Consider the following 20,709-nt stretch of genomic DNA (forward strand, 5'->3'; position numbering starts at 1 on the left):
CTATTGTGTGTACAATATCTACGAACGATCGTGTCGTTACCTCTATGTGCAGGATCGGTGCTATACGATCGTTCGTGTATATCGTGCAGGAACGTTCGTCGTTCGTTTTCCGACGATAATAATTGGAAGTGTGTACGTAGCTTAAGTAGCTGCAAGATTTACTAAGGCTATCAGATCAGAACAATGGTGAGTGTGAAGCAATTCATTAAAAAAGAGACTGAATATTATAAGTCATTAGCTTTTTATTTCACTGATAGTTGTTCTAATTTTCTTTTAGGCTTTTTATTTCATTTTCTTTGGAAACACAAGCTCGTTATTGCATAACAAATACAGCAATCAATGTTGTAATTAGTGTAACATGTCTAACCTTTCCAAGTTAAACATTACACAACAATTTTCACATGACTGTAATAAAATTAATTACATAATACATGTTCTGCCTGACTCTTCCTTTTCTTTTTCTTCTTCATTTTCCCTCACTTGCTTCCCCTGTTTTTTTAGCTCACTGAGAATCTAGATAGGTAGCCTGTTTCTAGGTTTCTTATTTGTTTATTTTATACCTGGTGGTGTTGCAGTGGTCACATTAGCCTCTGCTGCAGGTCCTTCTCCCTGCTCATTTACAGCACTGATGGAAAATCTACAAAAATAATAACACAAAATAAGTATTCAATAATTCATTGCTATTCATTGAAAGAGTTAATATATCCTAAAAGCCGTTTCTCTATTACAAGTGCCAAAATCACATACCAAGGAGGGTATCTATATTGCTTGCATCCTGCAGTGACATATGGGACAGACAGTGAAACCACAAAGAACACTGTAGGATATGACAGATCAACATTTCTGGAAGTGTTGGTTTTGGGTACTTCAGCATAGCATCTGAAAACTGATGAGTTCTATAAAACTTGATGAGAAGGGGTTTCAGTTCTCCTACTGTCTGGTAAAACATGTAGCATTGTGCATTAACAGGAGGTTCCATTACTTTAGAAGGCAGAATTTAATATATATTCTGCAATGTTAGGCACTTTCATCAAACTAAGGTACTCCATGGCAAACAGACTGTAAATTATTTTTATTGGGGTACATTATAACATGGCTAAAGTCATTTTATGTTGCACTAACATTTATATTTCCAGAACAAAGTTTTGTGGGTTTTACCCTCACTTCTTCCCTGGTCCAAGCACATAAGGTAATCAGTTCTGCTTGGACCAGAGAATGTAGAATTCATTAAAGCTTTTCCTGACAATGAACCTGTTAGTGCAAAAACAAATATATATCGCACAGTACTTGACTCTATTGTAGTTGCAAGTATATTAGCACTGCTTCAATCACCTTGAACATGAAGTAATTTACATGTGATCCTACAACATAGGAGGTACTTTTAAAGCCCTAACACATTTAATTTAGTTTTCTCTGTTTTGTATTTTAGTGTTTTCTTCTGGGCTGCTCTTAATAAAGTTCTAGAACATATATCTGGCCTTATCACTCCATTTGTTTAAGCAGAAATGAAGGCTAATAAACAAGCCAGGTTTTTGATAATAAACAGAGCCCTGAAATCAATAGAGTAATTATTACGTTTATAGTGCTTGATTGTGAATAAAGGGCAGGTCCAGAAAGTAAAAATATATCAATAAACTTATAATCCTTGCCAGGAAGCATTGCAACACAATGAACCGGTTATAGAACTATTTATGTAAATTTTGAATGTAAATAGTCTGGTCACAGTTTATCTTTACATATTACAATAATAAGAGTTGGATATTATGTATCTGTGCTCTGTATGGACAAAGAGAGGCAGAATCAATGGGAAAGTCAGTAAAGGAAATAGTTGATTGAATACCAACTTAAATTCTCAAAATATAGTTTATATCCACTCAATATGAATTTAAACAGAATTCTGGTCTGACAATTTTGCTTGTGCTGTCCTAGGATTTGCATGGAGCTGTGTCTTTTGTGTGGATTAGGGTGTAAGATTTTGCTAACACACTTTATGTACACATTACCTGTAGACTGTTGCTGCCTTTGTTCCATAAAACTGGAAGTCCTGTCTCCCAGTCACTGAGATGGATCTTTCTGTTTTACCCGTGGTATAAAGGTTTAAGTTATACCCAATGATTGGTCCATTTGGGAACAATGGTGGAAGCCAACTGACCTCAATTGTGCGACTGCTAGAGGAGTCAAGGGTCTCAATCACAGGTGCAGCAGAAGGAACTGTAAATCACATGGATATAATCTTTAGTCAAGTAAGTTTTACTGGATATTGTGCTTTAATATTTGTTAAAATACAATATATATATATATATATATATATATATATATATAAAGAATAGAGTGAAACTAAAATTTGATTGGCCAGCAATTTATTTCATCATCTCCTGCCATCTGGAATAGAGCTGTTTCCCTTTTTAAATTTCTTTTAACCACAAACCTTCAAAGCTCTTACTATTGGTTTACCAACCTGAATGCATGATGTGCAGAATTACAATCTTGTTAGGAGTTTCGTCCTGTTTGTTCAATATAACAAACTATAGAAGTCAGATTCCATTTAAAGGATTTCTTCAATTTAGTTTTTTTATTGTTTATTGCTGGTACAAGCCTGTATGCTTTTCAGTATCAGACAGGGGACAATCAAATTAACCTCATATCAAAAAAATCTTTTCCACAACAAGTTCTCCTTCATTTAGGCTATGTACACACGTGTAATAATTATTGTTGGAAAGGATCCTTCACAATCCTTTCCAACGACTAATGACTGCGCGATGCAAGAACGAGCGGTGTACATACAGCACCGTTCTGCTCTATGGAGAGGGGAGGGGGGGAGCGACAGAGCGGCACCCCACTGCCCTCTCTCTCCCTTCACTTCTATTACGATTGTTCGTCGTCCATCGTATGTACGTCCGCCAGGGCGGTCGTTCAGTCGATCGACAACAAGCACCGGACACACGCCAGATTCTCGTTCGATATCGGCCCGGAGCCGATTATCGGATGAGAACAATTGCACACGTGTACCTAGCCTTACTGTCGCAGAGAGACAGAATTCTCAAGTTGCTATGCCCTCCCCAAGTAAATAGGCAATGAGGTTCATTGAACCTTTTACTTGTATAATTTACCTTCAATTAATTGGGCAACAAAAAAAACAAGGATCTGATCCAGGACTGAAAACATTTGCTAACAAACAGCAATTATTTTAAGAAATCTGTTGAAGGTTTGCTGGATCACCCAGGTTCACTGATGAAAGTGTATCTTCTCCAGCCTTGAAGAGCTTTAATAAATCAGGCCCAGTGATATTTAATAAATGTTAGTATTCTTTCTTTATCTTTTAACACTGGATTGACAAATAACAGAAGAGTAATAAAAAAAACTGCTAAGGTGCCTAGGGTCCATCTATGTACAGAGATATGAATCTGCAAATCAACATGATCCATGCAAAAACTTGAAGATCAGTTCACTGATCCCAATTCCAAAACATCTTTATGTAACGTATGTGATAAAAAAAAAAATGAAGCCATAAAAGTATTAGGAATTTCATTCTTACCTCCATCTTGAAGTGTCCTGTAGGCAGGACTAGGTGCAGAATAATACTGCAGCTGACAAATGATCCATAGTACTCTAAACCAATACTCAGTGTAGGGCTGCAGGTTAGTCACTGTATATGATGTTTCTGTTACAGGCTGTATTTGAAAAATAAGTGAAAATGCAAAACCACACAACAAAACATGTTAGTTTTTCCAATTTTATATTAGGGAGAAATGCATTGTCCTGAATCTTAGAAGACAAAGAAAACTATTACACAAATAGAAACAGCTAAAAAATAAATGACTGATGTTTCAATCCACTCATTAAATGTGGGGCAGACCTAGTAGATCAGTAAACTAAACACTGTATGACAAGTATAGATAAAACTGTCAAATTATATCATTGATACATACATATTCATGAAAAAAATGACAATATTCACATTTGGTGTTTTCATGTTCACATGTAGTTAAAGCCAACATTTTCCCTCTGCTCTTAGAATTATTTGTAGCATTATTGATTTTAGAAATAGAATCTGTTTAAAAATAAGTAAATTAAATGGGTACACTGATAGGTTTCTCTCTGAATGGGGACATGCACTAACTGAAAGTGTTAAACTCTGTTCCCTGCTGTGAGAAGAATGCCTCTTTGATATATGGACAGTAAAAGATAAGTCCATATTTGCTAAATAAACCAGCCAGGAAAATTCTGTGTGAAAGATAAACTGACAAGATATGACCTAACCGTGCAATTGCTGCTGTTAGCAGCAATATACTGTGATATAGAGGGTAATGTGCTTTTTTACACAGGTTACATTGCATTGGAACAAAGGGCAGTTAGAAAAAGTATATGGGCAATAAATAGTTTAAATGTTGGTTTGGCCAGCAATATGTATAATATTAGTTACATTCGACTAAATGATTTGCCCAAGTTGTACTTGCATGAACTCTCACATCCCTGAGAAGTGACGACAATACTCCCAAGACGTCCCAAGATGATCTGTTATAAAATAGTTGGCTATACTAATTGTTAATGGTCGTTTTCATAGTAAATCTCATTATATTGATGTTTTCTGCACTACTTTTTTTCAAATGGTTCACCATAATGCCCATATCGGTAAAGGATAAGTACACTACCTCAGTATATTCCCATTCACCAGGAATGCTGACATATTTACTCTGAATTATATAGGTTACTTCTGATACATTTGCCGCTTTCCATCGTAACGTTATATTGTGTGACCCAATAGTGGACACAAATGGGGGTGTTGGTTCAATAACGCAGTCTGCAATAATAAAAAAAAAAAAGGAACTGAAATTGCCATAAAAAGAAAACAATTAAAAATGTATTCAATTTTCTTTGTATAAAGGAGAGTAGGTTAATTGTGTCATACATATTCGATAAATAAGTTTTAGTAAGCTAGCAGAGGGGTGGCTCAGAGGTTAGTGCTCAGGCCTTTCCACCACTAGCTGGCTTCAACACTTTTAGAGTCAGAGGCCTGGTTCAAGCATTTACATTAAAAAATGAGAATCCCGGGTCTGTAACTCAGTAACTCAGAAAGTAATAAAGTCATTAGATCGACATGGCTGGAAGAGAGCTGTTTTTTTTTCAGTGGAAGAGAACATGAAGAAAAAAAAATCAAAATAATCCTCAAATCATAAAAAAAGTTAAAAAAAAAGTGTCTAAAAAAATCACCCATATTAAGTGAAATCAAAGCTGACCACCAATCATCTTCTAAAGCATCTAGCTTTTCTCTTATTACAATGTTTTCTTCATTTACTTATTTGCACTGTAATATTGCTGTGGGAGTCTATTTGCTAAGAAGAGGAAAGGGAAATGAATACAAGCAGCTGATAAAAGATTATGTTACAATCCACTAATTCAGAGATAAAAGGACTCCTATTCAGTAGAGATATACACACCTTCTGTGTAGACTTGTGTGTCACTTACATTAAAGCAGGGCCCATTACAGGGTGAAATCTGTAGAAATGTATAGAAGAGACCACGATCAATTATCTGTTCCAGCTTGATCTATTATATTATATAGATTTGCACAAATATTTTAAAAGAAAACAATTTCCAAAAAATAATAATATACAGTGCATTGAAGGTGTACTTTTACTTTCTATTAGGTGCAAGATTCTGTGCGGGCATGTTCCCAATAAACATATGGACATTTACCAAAACTATCTTTATTTTTACATGCTTTCAGAGGAATAATAATAAGCAAAGCTATAAAGATATTAATACAGTAAATGAAGAATACATAACCATCGAGCATATAACATGTAAATAGCACAAATATAGAGCTCTTGGATGTATCAGTCAGTGCTCACCCCCCAGCAAAAACAAACCACACTAAACCACCAGACATGGTCCGTGGCTCTGGCTGGTGCACTCTTTCTTCTGACCCAACTGGGGGGGCGCACCGGCCAGAGCCGTGGACCACCAAGATTTTCTCCGGACCTCTGCACTAACACACATAAACTAAACACCCACCTGTCTAAGTTATCCATCTTAGGCAGCTGATCTACGGAGCTGTGCTTCCCCCTACTATGTCACCCTCTGATTACCCCTGATATGTTTGTGGGGTATAGGCTCTTTCCCCATGCCACCAGCCACAAGTATGTCTGGCTCCCGGCCCTTTCTTCCCACTCCGTGTAACAGGTGGTTAAGCTAAATCTGATGAACACTGCCAATTACAGTATTTTGGCCTCAAATGCAGAGAGCCTTGGTCTTTTCCCATCCCTTTTTCTGATGTAGGTAGAGCTCATGTTGATATGATCCTTCCGGAATCTTTAATGTATCCCACAGGGTTTTTATAGTTTTTAGATAAAGAATGGTTCCTATAGGTAACAACAACTGTGAAATAAGAAGAAGTGTACAGGGTAACTGGCACCATGAAATAAAAGGCCTACCAGCTCCATACAATGCCCTTTATGCCAAGATGGTCATTGGTAAATCCTGCAGCAAGAAAATACCTCAAATATGATCATCCTAATTTGTTTATATACCTTCTCCTTGTATGTACAAGTATGAGGACAGTAGGGTGGACATTTGCTGACAGCAAATGCAAGCTCGGTCTGGCATTTTGGAATACTATACAATGAATATATGAAACTAAGCTTATACATGAAAAATCTAAACAAGGATGCTCATCCTGTGAAAGAAAGCTAGAGGAACTTTAACAGCAAACCCTATCTAAACCCTACATAACAAATACATCAAAGTGATACAATCTTATTGAAAATAAAATATGTTTTCCTATAACCTAATAAAACCCTATTATTATAAAATTGTGAGAAAGCAGGTTTCTTTACTGCAGAAGGGACAGATTATGTCTCTTCTGTAATAAAACAAACTTACCTGTCTGTTCACAATCCTCTATAATGTACATTGAGTTGTGCATGCGCAGTCCAGTGTACAATCCCAGCATACCTGGCTGCCAGAGATTGAACTCCCTTGAGTATGCACAGGGGTTATGTCTTTCTGGCCGGGTCAATCAAGGTGGCCCAAAGACCTGGAACCCAGAATAGGGGCGAATGGAGTTTAGTTAAATAATTACAAACTGGCAGGTACATTTATTTTACATAGCATGTCCGTTTTGCAATAACATGCCTGGTCACAATTATATTACTATTAGGTTTAGTTCCCATTTTACAATAAGTACAGTAATCCTTTGCCTCCCATCTGTACTTAAAATATGTAAATGGCACTCCCTATCTGAGCTGTACTATTAGATATAATCACCGCTGCCTATTGTGTTCCTGGCTCCCATCCTCCTATATAAACACAGTGAAGCAGACCTGTCTTTTATTGCTCTGTATTGGAACTGGGTCTACTTTCTTGTGTGCCAGCGTGCATGTTTAAATATACAGCAGGCTGCATTAATTATATCTACCTAATGGCATCTAAATAAGGAGTGCCATGTTCTACTTTAAAGTACAGGTGTTGGACAGAGGATTATTGTGCTTTACTGTAAAAGTATAGTTATCTATTCAAGCTGAACTTCAGACAGGTATATTAATGTAGCTCTGTATTTAAAATGCATCATTATTATTTTTTTTTTAAAAACATTCTTTATTTAAAACTTTCAGGGGAGGGGGTACAGAAAATGAAGGTAAGGGGGAACATGAAAACATATACAACAATATAAAACAGCATAAATGTGCAACATTTGCATCAGTTGAAGGATACTCCAAACCAATTATTATAGACCTATCATGTAAGTACAAGACTAAACTGACATGGAGAACTAATCATTAAAAAGGAAAACATATATTAAAGGTATGTAGAAGGGTGTGGGGGGGGGGGAATAGTTCAGTTAAAAGGGGAGATTGGGGGGTGGAGTAAAGGGCTCCTTAAGTGGAGGGGTTACTTATGTGGGGAATCTATATGAGCATAACCGCCAAAATTCCACCAATCCATGGAGGTGTTGCGAGGTTGGACTGAGCAGGGTACCAAGAATTTAAGGGAGAGCAAAAAAATTATGATATTCGTTGGATGTCATGAATTGCGACCAGTAAATCCAAGTGTTAGCCACTTTTCTGCCCGTGCCTCGTAAGGCATCATTATTATTTTTTAATGCATTCAAGTACTTTAATTTGGCATTACCCTTTTATAGACCCTATACAGTAAAACTTAGAGTGGGAGAAGCAGTATAGTGAGTTGAGCTGCAATACTCATGTTCTAAAGAGAACAAGCTGAACAGGGAGCTGCTTCTCATTTCACTATCCAAACACAGGCTAAGGGAAGAATAAAGCTGCATACACACCTGCAATTTTTCTCGTTGGAAAGGATCTTTCACGATGTGTACGCAGCTTAAGTCCTGCAGCTTAAGTCCTGCAAGTGTTACCCTGACCAATTCAAAACAAAGAAGGGAAATTATCTGCTGCGCCATGTAATTCCTATCACTAGCCCCAACATTCCTACAAGACAAAATCACAGAAACCAAAGGAGCACAATGAAGGATGTAGGTATCCCAAATCTCAGAAAGTGTGCTAGTGTGATATAGGTCTGCAGCAAGTATTCCATTAATAGGTGCCAGTAAATATGACATTTCTTCCTGTACAGCAGCTTTTTGTTTTAAAAGTATTTTTAGTACTTTTACGCTAGGTCAGAGAACATTTTGGACTAGTTTTCAGATGGGGTTGTGCTGTGTGGCAGAGCTGTATAAATCACAGGGATTGAATACACAGAAAAACAATTTCTTTTCATTTGTGTATTTGCTGTTTAAAGCTGGTGTTCAGTTTAAACACTCTTACATCTATAACCTGTGAGGATTGGTATATAAAGAACATATAATATATAAATAGGTATATATCTACAATATATCTACAACACCTGAATTTAGCTTTGCACTGTAGAGGGGGTTAATAAAGGAATGTTGTTAATAATGATGTTTGTTTGACACCAATAGCCAGAATATATTAATTTGTTGTGACCTTTCCAGGTGCAGATGGCTTTGGATCCTTTCACTTGCACAGTACATTAATAATGTTCTGGCTTACAGCAATGAACTAGCCCAATTTATACCATGGCAAAGCAAAGTCATATCAATTACTGTGACACACAACATTAAAATTGTGACCAGAAACAGTCCCCCCTCTGTAGAGGCTCACCAGTTTCATTATAAAGGTGATACCTTAAACGGAGAAATGAAGATTAAGGGTACTATAAAGGCACTGGATAGGTTTATGATGTGGCAATGTAGATGGGATTATTAGTAGAGGGAGACAGTAATGCAGGAATGTTGGATTTAGGTACTACAGTAAAAAGTAAAGTAAAGTATAAAACAAATGTTTTTTTTTCCAAATGATACATGTTACTGTTCTTCAATAAAAAAAAAACTCCCATAGTTATATTCTATCCATTGCTGTGAAGTGCATATTGATAATACTTGTGGCTACATTTCATGCTTTTCTCAGAATGCTTTCATTTGTAGCCACTTCATTGTGCTGTATAGAGCTGGGTCTGCAATTATTAATACTTAGAGCCATGATACACAAGCAGCCTCTACACAGATTGACTGCAAACAATTTCCAAAAAAAAATACATAGCTGATATGATTGTGCATTTGTTGCTGTTTGGTAATGCCTAAGTTAAGTATGTGAATTGGATCTAATTCAAATATTTTGAGTTCAAATTTCCCCTTTACCTTAAAAATCATTACTATAATAGACACCTATCGAAAAGGTGTATGTCAAAAATAAACTTTTTGTACACATATTTAGAGCTACCAGTCTGACCATTTTCCAATCAGAGACCAATGTTCATTACTGCTTTCTGTAATGATTCCTAATCATGGTTTACTGGGTAATCACTCTTGCTGTAAAGTTCTCCATGGATTCAGATCCTGCCAAAAATGTTATCTGCATTAGGTGTTATACATGTTACATGTTATACTACTATCTGTCTGGGATTCCTCAATGTTCTCTCACAAAAATAAATACACATTTTTTAATTTAGTTCCTGACAAACTGACCCTGGAGAAGGGGCTATTGTAAATAATGAATGACATGTTGGTGCCTGTGCTGACATTGGTTTAGGATGCTTCTGAGATTATCTGAAATTCATTGACAGGTGCAGAAGACCTACATTTACCTTTTCAAGTGGGTTTTGTAGTTATAACATTTTGAATAGAATTGCAAGCTGATAAAAGTCAACCAATACTGGCACACAGAGAAAATAGGAAAATATCAATAGTAGCTCAGATTTCTAATGATGCCACCAAAGAAAATTTAAGTAGAAAGTTTGGAGGAAGTTCCAGGTAGATCATTATACAGCATGGGTCAGGTTACAGGTATGTAGAACGTGACTTATGTTTATGTCCTCTCAACTGCAAATATTAGGCCTGATTTATTAAATCACTCCAAGACTGGAAAATATGACTATCACAGGGTGATCCAGCAAACCTAAAGTTTTCTGTTAGTTGAAAAATGTTTTTTTTTTTTTTTATCCTGACCATCCATTCCTTATTGGCTGGATCACCCAGGTTCTCCATCTTCTCCAGTCTTGGAGAGCTTTAATGAATCAGGCCCAATGTGTGATGTATGTCTGGAAATATACTGAAAGTAACAGAAAAGAAGTCAAAGAGCTAAGGCTAATTCACTAAGCTAAAATGATTATTTGCTATAATGACCATTATTTTTAATAGTGAGAGGCAATAAAGCCCAAAAAAGTTGAATATTAAAATAATGCAGGTATAATGATTAATAAGATTTGATTTAAATATTACAAAAAATAGGAAAAGAATCAAAGCACAAAAAACAGACATCCCTTTTCAAAAACCTTCTATAGATATCTAAATGTTGGTATACTGCCTGCTAAATGCACATTTATTTTATTGCACATGTAATTAGGAAAGCTCGGCCCGGGCTCTTATGCAGTGGCACACTTTGCACCTCCCTATGTCTGCCTTTGATGGGGACATTTGTCCAAGTGATCATTTTTTATTGAGAATTTATCTTACCTTGTCACTTTGGAGAAATGCAATCTCACTTCCTGTTTTTCTACAGGGCAAGTCAAAGGAAATTCCCCCTCCCTTAAATGGTATATGGCAAAAAATACCAAGGATTTTAACCATTTTCTAGTGTATTCAAAATTAGCAAAATATTTTAGTTTTGGATATATATTGTAAAAGGAGTTTGTGACTTGATGAGATGGATCCAATAAACTAAGGCAAATATTTGAGCAATCAGAAGTTATCAACAAAATTTTACCACAGCCAAAAGCTCTATAAAGTGTCTTAACACAGAACAATCAATTAAATGATAATATCAGTACTTAGCCATCATTACTAGGTCAAAATAAATGATTCCCTAAAAAAGCATACTATAGAAAATTTCTATAAAGATAAAATAAAAGAATAAAAAAAAAGAAATCCATGTAAATTTCAAATAATATTATAATGTTAAAATACTTTGATCTTTTATGCAATAAAGGGGGTGTGGACAATAGTAGATACAATGCAGTCTCAAAATAAAGCAGCCATTTGACATTTCAGCTTTAGAAGCCTATAATTTGTTTACTTTGAGCCCAAGGGGATCTCCTAATTTGTATGTAAATTCTAGCTTTAAAAAGCAGATGTTTGGGCACAACTGATGCAGCTGCTAATGTAACGTGGATAGAAGAGAATGGCATGTAATGCAGAATAGAATGGCTAGTAGTATGTAACACAGAGTTCAAGGGTCAGGAGGAATGCACACCCTGGCATGGAGACACAACACGAAAATTCGCTTTCAGTCACTTGTCAGGAAAACATGTGTACCCATTGGGACATTTCATCTCACAACCTGATACGGGTCCACTGGTAAAATACCACCAGAACAGAAAGGATACATCTACCCAGTGGGGACAAAGACACACAAACCATTTCCAACTCTCCTGTTCTATACAAAACTTAAAGAAAACACATTATGGCTATTGAATTACTTGTCTGTGAAGCAAAACACACAGCATGCTACTAATTTTTTTTACATCAGAATTGCTTCCGCAGGTAATATTTCTGCCTTTACTCTTCATATACAATCACACATTTTAATGATATATATATAATCATTATTTTACTTCTTTCCTGCGTATTGATTGATCTTTCAAAAATGATAGAAATGTCAACATACCTGGCCATATGTCTTTAAAAGTAACCCGTCTCCAATGATTAACAGAGCTACTGTGCAGAGAATACTGTACATATCTTCTGTCCGCTTCAAGACCTAACTTTAGGTTTTCACAACATTCCAAAGGTATATTCAAAAATGATACACAACTGTGGATCAAACATAGATCACAAAATACAATTACTGTAGACGAAGCAGGACTCCTTGTGTGTTCATGACACCATGAAAAATGAGTTTCCTATATTCTCTATAAATGTGAATATATCTAAAGAGTGTCATTAAAGAACTTGGGATGTTAAAAACCTGCACAAAGAAAGCTTTTCTCCTCCAATAGCTAGACCTTTTGAATAAATCCCAGGATGGAACCTATCTCCTCTGTTTTAATCTTAATGTACACAGTCACACCCCCTAATGACTAAAGTTCCCCAGGTAATCTGACATAAAACTGTTTAGTGGCCTTCCAAGTTATTCATCAATCCACTGAGTTGCATAGCTTTCTTTGCAAGCGAACAACTGGACTCATCTCAAGGAAGCATGCTAAAGAAGGAAATACTAATACTTTATGTGAATTTGTGCAGGCACCAACAATGGCTGTTCAGTATAACTGTGTATATAAACTTTTCTACTAATTGTGTTATATTGTGTTTCTGTGCGTCAGTATGTATCTGTCTGTCATTTGCAACCCTTATTTAATGTACAGCACTGCGTAATATGCTGGTGCTATAAAAATCCTGTTCATTAAAAATGATATTAATGTGGTGTTCCACAGATACCATAGCCAAGGTGTCTAAGGCCATTCCTAAATGTCTAGGGAAAAATTATTATACAGTATTTATTATATTATATTTATTTATTATATTATATTGTATTTATTATATTATAAAAATATTACCAAAAACCTATTCAGTACATATCGGCAATACATGCACATATCTTCATGTTTTGTTCTGCCAAAATTTAACTTCTGAAATCCTTTAGTGAGAATAATATTAGGAAGATCTGAGATTCCCAAGGTTTAGGATACCTTCCTTCACAGACCATACAGAGTTAGAATTCTGGCCATTCTCTTTTTCCAAGAATGTTTCCAAACTAGAGTATGTAAGTTTTTAACTAAATGATCCCACTGCCTGACAAATGACATAAATCAGTTGCTTTATCTGTGTTCTTCTTTGATCACATGGGTTGAGGGGTATAGATAGAGGATCAGGATAGGGCATATAAAGTGTTAGGAGAGGTGGAGAGAATGGGAGAAATACATTAGAGATAGTGTGGGGCACATAGAACAGGTTGGAGAACAGATTGAAGCATAGAGAATTGGTGTGGAGGACAGGATGGCTTGTAGATGTTGAAGGGGTGGTATGGGGCTCAGAAGGTTTTACCAGTAAGGATGTGGCATAGAGAGTTAGAGAAGAAAGTAGGATGGGTACAAGAGATGATGGGAGAAGGATGGGTTGGATGAGGGAGCAGCATGAGAAAAGTAAATTAAGATAGGACCCAGGGAGTAGGAGAAGGCCAAATATTAGGGCACAGAGAGTTGGATTATAAAGCAGAAGAGGGGGCAGAAGGTGGAACAAGGCACAAACAGTTGGAGAGTGGAATAGAATGGTTAGGGAGAGTGGTGGAAAACAGAGAGTGGGGGTCAAAATGGGGAACAGAGATTTGAAGTGAGGGGAAGGGGAAAAGAACATTGGAATAAAGAGTAGAATGGGCACAGAGATAAGAAAATATAACAGTATAGGAAAAAAGTGGTATAAATGATAGGATACAGAGAGTTATAGTGGGAGGGGCAGCAAATGGACCAGAAAAGTGGAGCAGTGGGGAGGACAGGGTCCATAAGTTGGGAGGCAGGATAGGGCAGAAAGTTGGGGCTGCAAACTATATGGCCATTGCCTACCCATCGCCTCAACATTATTTATCACTTATCGATCATCCTACGTACCATTCTCCTAGTTCCTCAGATTTAGAGGCTTTAAGTATCTACTTCTGAATATGTGTACTGCCTTTAACATTTAAAGTGTAAAGTAGCTCTGGCAAAATGTTGCAGTCTTTAAGAAAAAAAAATTTAAACTTGTTAGATTAAGCTTTGGCTCTATAATAGCAGGATTATTTATAGACACTAAAGAGTACTAACAGGGAAACAGTTAAAATTGTTCATACATGCACTACTTATCTGGATACTGCAGGGATGACATATTGATGGTGCATTGCCTGTTATATATGTATGGACTTTGCACAGTGTCACTTTTCTAGTTGTATATGCTGGGTATAATTACATACTGTGTGCAAGGCTGAGACTGCTAAATGTACTTTCCAAGGAGTCTTTTCCACATTTTCACAGCCTTTACTGTGAAGGATCCGTTTTGTATTTGGAGGTTAAACCTCTTTACCACCAATTCCTAAGTGTGTCCCCTTGTCCTTTCTTCATAGCTGAGCTAGGAGAAACAGAAAAGTGAAAAACTTTTCCATTGAATGAAGATGTTGGACAAATTCAGTTTGTTTGGGATGTGGGACGGGCAAACCATTTTTTTTTTTTTTTTAAATGGGTAAAAACCACCTACCATGATAAATAGAGAAAACTAGGAACATCGAATGTTGTTTAAAAAAAGGGCAATTATTGGGCAACATTTTTCTTGAATGCTTGATAAATACACCAATTGATATAATTCTCAGCATCTATTTGCTTTCTGTATGTATAGACATGTTACAGTTGCACTTATTTTGTTCCGTATGCTATATGCAATTTTCATATTGTGGCCAGTTTCTAAAGAATTGGCAATCTAATAACAGATCTCCAGTAGCTTGTTCACCATTTTTAAAATCTGACACTTTTATAACATCACATTCACAAAATAGTAATCAGATTTTATATGGAAGCTGCCATATTGTATTTTTCAATAAAGAGGTAATTAAAAAATAAATTTACTAATTACTAATTGCCAAATATGAAAGTGGTAAATGTGGCACATTTATTTTAATTGTAATCATATTCATCACTTTTGAAAAGTAATGCTTTCCCCTAAAACACTCCTAATTTCCAATATATCATTTACAGCTATCAAAATTTAAAAAAAAAAGTAAATTCTTTCTGGCTTTCTGTAAAATGTCAATCATGCTGATTACCACTTAACATAAATGTGCATCTAGTAGTAAAATTCCCAATAAATACTTGTGATCAGTAGTTCATTTGTGCACTTGTGATCATTCATCAGGAGACAATCATGTCAGCTGATTGCCACTTTTATGAATAGGGCAATGCCAATGGCTCTGTTATTGCAGCAGAAATAATGGCACTTAGCTGGCTATCATGCAGAACGAGGGCTAAATACATGGGCACCTAAGTGTTCTTATTTTGTATGCGCTGACGCTGTACAGTAACACTTCACTTTCGTGCTTGAAGTTATCCTTGACTTCTGTTGTAATAAAGAAACTAAGAGTGCTGAACAGCATACTATATTTGCTCAAAACTTCCTTTTTATTTTGAACATTTTGACACATTGAACCACTTTTCAACAACTGCTTTCTGACTACTTTAAAAGCTATTTTTACTGGTTGACATATCTGTACTATATTAGTCAATGACTCATATGTATATTGTAACAATTCTTTGCCTTACTGAATTAGACTCATATCATTATCCCTCCTTTATAAAAACTCTGCTGAGCCCAATGAAGAACAATCTATATGCTTTATCCAGGGTGTATGTATTTTGCAAACATAAAGCATTTATTTAAATGCACTGCCTGTTGTGCCATGCAGAAAAAGTGCACTATGACACATGAACCACTAGATGGCACTGTTAACAATAATCACACCAAAAGTTGCAAAGATCAAAAAAAAAACAATTAAGAACAATTTAGCAAATGTGATCAGGTCCCAATTAGTTGAAGCTGGTTGTACATAAAAATAATCAAGTAGAAAATGCTATTTTAAAGTTATGCATTTTTAATTGCCTAAAGCTAGCTCTAACCTTGAGGATGAACATGCAAGTACAACATACCACTGACAAACAATTGTCTTTTCAATCACTGGGTAGACATGTACTGTAATGGAGATGAGGTTTAATGACAGGTCCAGAGCCAACTTTATCTTTGCTGTTTGTATAGCCAATATTAACTGATGGCAGGTATCTTAAACGTACTTAAACTATTGTTGGATAAGCACTGGAAAATGTACTGTTATAGGGCATCTTTTCAGTAGACTACAGTAATTATAGAAATATTCTTTATCTGCTGTATGGAGTATTTGGGTAGGCCTTTTATTAAGAGACTTTAAGTTTCCTAACTAAAAAATGCAGCCATTCTATGTTTGGAAATGGAAAGGGTCCTCTACTTCAGATCTCTTCTCCTCCCCACCTTTCCTTAGTGTCAGAGCTGTATCCCAAATCAGCTTAATGTCTTATTTCAATAGGCATTGTATTACTACATTTGTAAATCACAGGTTGGCAAATTCCACTGCACACAGTCAGCTTCACAGGGTATGCATTAGAAACTGCAGCATGTGATATGTGGGTGTGACATAGGGCAGTCTGCATGCAAATTGCACCCACTCCATCAAAATGACAACCACCAATCAAGGCTATTTGATATTTGCATAACACCTTCCAGAAGCCAACTCACTGTTGCATCAGGGGTAAGAACTCATAAGAGTAGCAAGGTGTTGTAATTTTTCAGGAAGCTATGTACAGAGCCCTGCTGCCCATTTCCTCCTTCTATTCAATGACCACCACCCACTGAATTGTGAAGCTTGGAGACCCGCTGATGACATTACTGATCTAAAATAAGTAATGTAAAAAAAAGAAAGGCTTTATTTGTTATTGAATATTTAATTTAATTGAATTGTTATGAATATTTAATTTACTTGTATATAGCAGTTTCTTTGGAGTTTAGCTCAAGATAATTATGAGCATTTTATAACTGTGATCCATGGCCGAAACAGTGACATGTAGTGCCATGACCATGGACTTTGGACAGTGCTGCGTAATATGTTGGCGCTTTATAAATACTGTGTAATAGTAATAATAATACAGAATTGCTATCCAAGTGTTTATGTTGCTAAGCAAGAAAATTTTATTGCAATCAACAAAAAAGTTTTGAATTTCCAACCAATTTGTAGCTCAGTTACAGACATCTTTCAAACCAAAATTAGCTGACAGTTCTCATTTTTGCAGTTTAATTTACAAAATTATTAAAATAAATAATCAAATAAAATACTAAAATATAATTTGCAGTACCAAACATGGCACCATGATTCATGGCATCCATCTAGGGCAATATGCTACAATTATGGATAAGCCATGCAGAGAGTTTTCTTATGAACAACTGGAAATTCCACACAAAGTAATTTGAGTTCCATGGCTGGTCCTCAGATTCCAATCCTCAAGAAAAATATAACTTAAGACTGTGAACAGGGAGCTAAGAAGCACAAATATAAAAGAAAATAAACAAAGCTGTTTGGTTTCCTCAGCTGTTGTAGATAAGTTAGCCCTGCTGAGAGAGATATTGCGCGCAGCTTCCTTCTGGTATTTGGTGCATGCAAGGATGAAGTACAAGGGGGTGCTGAGAAGTTCCTGGCTTTGCCCAGAAAGAAGAGAGCCAGAGTTATGAAATAACACATTTATTCAACATATTCCGCCTGGGAATAATGCACTTGGTACAGTGTAGTTGCAGCTTTTCTAGACTGTTTAAATAAAAGTACTTTGGTTGGCCCGCAAAACAGATCTGAGCAGCATCTTTGACAATCAGAAATGTTCTCAAAACGTTGCCCCTTCAGGTGTTTCTTCTAATTCGGGAACAGTTATTAGTCCGAAGGGGCCAGGTCAGGTTAGTAGGGGGGATGGTGGACCGATTGGAAACCCATGGTGTTCAATATAGCAGCCACAACGTTGGACGTGTGCGCAGGTGCATTGTCCTACAAAAAAAGGATTCCTTTCATCAACTTTCCACGGCATTTCGTCTTAATTGCCCTCTTCAGCTGGTCCAGGAGATTAGCATAATACAGTCCGATGATACTAGAGCCCTGAGGTAAGTAGTCCACCAACAGAATACCGTCTTTGTCCAGGAAAACAGACGCCATGACTTTTTTCTGGGTTCGGAACTTCTTCAGCCGCGGGGACCCGCTGTGGCTCTATTCCTTTGACTGTTCCTTGGTTTCAGGATCATAGATGTGGAGCCAGGTTTCATCCTCAGTCAAGTACCTGGGCTATCTTTTTTGGGGATATTCAACGCCCACTGTGGGGCTCATTTTCAACGGTGAAATGCCCAGTTTTGAAACGAGATATCCAGGTTTTGACAGTGCTGTAGGAAGGACACTTCTCCTCCAGTGTTGTGACATCTCAGTGTGAATGTCCTTTGCTGACTTTCCCTGGACAAACAAAAACTTCATGACAGCCGGTAACTCCAATAACGTGAAACTTGCTTGTGCCTCTGCCATCACAGCTTCTCACTAAAAGAAAAAAGTGTTTTAAGAATTGCAAAGACCTTATATTTGCACAGTTACATACTAAGATTTTAGGCTGTCATATGCCCCCACACTCATTTTTCTATTTCATCTGGAAGGGGGCAAAGCCAGGACCTTCTCAGCACCCCCTCGTACATAAATTGCACTAGAAAGTGATCAGTATGATAGAGATATTTATATGAAGTATAAAGAGTTTAGGAATAATTTTTCCAAATATATCTAAAACTAAGGGCCCATTTATGTCTAAGCAGTGTGTCATATATTAAATTACCTTTATGTGAAAGTACTTTCCATGATGTATGGTGCATTTAAGTAGTGTCTCCTTTAATGCACAAAATATTGTAGCACATTGCCACTGCAAATGGTGCAAATAGGCCCAAAGGTGCTTATAGACAGAGGTCTGTATATTCGTTGCAGCTCAAAATGGAGAGGTTTCTTTCCACTTGGGCAAGGTACACATGATCAATTTTCTGATCAATATAAGTAATCAAGTGATTAGAAGTCCCAATATGACATCCTACCCTTCCAATATTTTTCCCAGATGGTTATGATCAAAATTATGATATGATATCCGTAAAGCAGAACTTTCAGGAAAAAAATAACACCTGTATAGGTGTAAAGCTATCGATCCCTCAGCAAACCGAGTCCAGCAGGTCCCAAATCATCCTTTGTTCCTTCCATTCTAATGTCACCTGATTACATACTATGCAGGGGCAAGATCCGGTGGTGCTTCATTGATTTCATTGCACAGTCGTGAGATCGGCACTTGTTTTGTACATTCTAAGAAATCCCAGGAAAAAAAAAAGGGTCCTTCCCGAAAAAAAAAAAAAAAGTGGTATTAAAAACAAAACAAAACATATCTTTTAATCATATAAAAGGGGTTAGCCACCCTTTTCTATAAATTAAAAAAAAATGTAGTGATAGCTCTGCTTTAATTGTTCATATACACAATATAACTTTCAAGTAAGGACATGTTCAGATGCTTTTTTAGACTTATGTAATTGTTCATACAGCCTTCAAACACTTACAAAAGCCTTGAAAAAAATAATTTAAATTAAAATGAATGGGTCTGTTATTTATTGTGTAGGCTTTTGCAGTCTTTAGGCTTTTATAAGCTTTTATAAGTGTTTGTTTAGAAGCCCTATGTAGCTTTTAGTTTCAAAAGACTTGCAAACGCCTATAAAAGCTTGTACAGGCTTTTGCAAACGCAAGCTTTTTTTTTTGCCTGAAAACAATCATGGATCCCTAGCTGTATAGAGTAGGCTTTCAGGAGCATTTAACAGCCACAGTTTTCAGAAACAGATCTGAACATTTATTTACTGATGCATCTAATATTCCCACAACTGAACTAAATAAAAAAAATACAATGGGTCAGCTGGTAAACTCCCTTTAGAAGATCTGATTGGAGGCTGAATCGGATCAGAAATAAAAATCCACGTGTGTACTAGTCATTACAAATAGGTTTTCTTGAGAGAACAAAATATTTAACCTGATAAGAAGATTCTTCTCAAACCTATTAAAAAAAAACAAAAAACACTTTGTATACACTTTAGGATTCTGCCAAACATGTTCTCAAGATATATACTTCTTGTTGGTTGTCCTGCAAATGGCATGCAACTTCAAATCTATTACAAGTTCCCATATGAGCTGTCTTTTTATTAAACAACTAACTGCAGAATTAGTGGCAGTTGTTTATTATGCCAACATGTTTGCTCATTATACAATGAGTAGTTGCAAGGATTGCAAAATGAGTGGTAGTATGTAGATTCTTTTCTTCCTGAATCTTGCTATTTCCTGCCTTACACTGCTGAGACTTGAGGAACTAGTATGTCAGGTTTTACTGACTCCTGAAATGACATGACTCTAAAAATATCTCTTTTGCACAAAGTGTGACCACCCTTCCTTTCTTGAAAGTATTTTCATTTGGAACTTTTCTGATGCAAATACATTCTTTTGGTTTCCCACCAGCCACAAACATTATTTACCCAAACGGACCAGCCATGTAGCATGACCTATATTGGGTATTTGCCCATGTGGCACATTAAAAGGATCTTTTTTTTTAGAACTTATGACCCCTAGTTGGTAAACAAAACAGAATTATATATATATATATATATAT

General features: G+C 36.3%; 1 protein-coding gene across 2 annotated transcripts in view; it reads right to left on the bottom strand.

Annotated features, from left to right (window-relative positions):
* The window catches only part of ROS1 (ROS proto-oncogene 1, receptor tyrosine kinase), a 75,016-nt gene extending 62,541 nt beyond the window's left edge, over positions 1-12,475 (bottom strand). For both annotated transcript variants that reach the window (XM_072408803.1, XM_072408802.1), the window contains exons 1-6: positions 12,138-12,475; positions 5,439-5,496; positions 4,653-4,801; positions 3,536-3,671; positions 2,004-2,211; positions 561-637 (exon numbers count right to left, since the gene is read on the bottom strand). In XM_072408803.1, the coding sequence (XP_072264904.1) occupies positions 561-637; positions 2,004-2,211; positions 3,536-3,671; positions 4,653-4,801; positions 5,439-5,496; positions 12,138-12,209 (700 nt within the window). In that variant the 5' untranslated portion in view covers positions 12,210-12,475. The remainder of the gene's footprint in view (positions 1-560; positions 638-2,003; positions 2,212-3,535; positions 3,672-4,652; positions 4,802-5,438; positions 5,497-12,137) is intronic.
* Positions 12,476-20,709: the final 8,234 nt, after the last annotated feature.

This window comes from Pyxicephalus adspersus, chromosome 4 (assembly GCF_032062135.1).
Source record: "Pyxicephalus adspersus chromosome 4, UCB_Pads_2.0, whole genome shotgun sequence".
NCBI classification, from domain to species: Eukaryota; Metazoa; Chordata; class Amphibia; order Anura; family Pyxicephalidae; genus Pyxicephalus; species Pyxicephalus adspersus.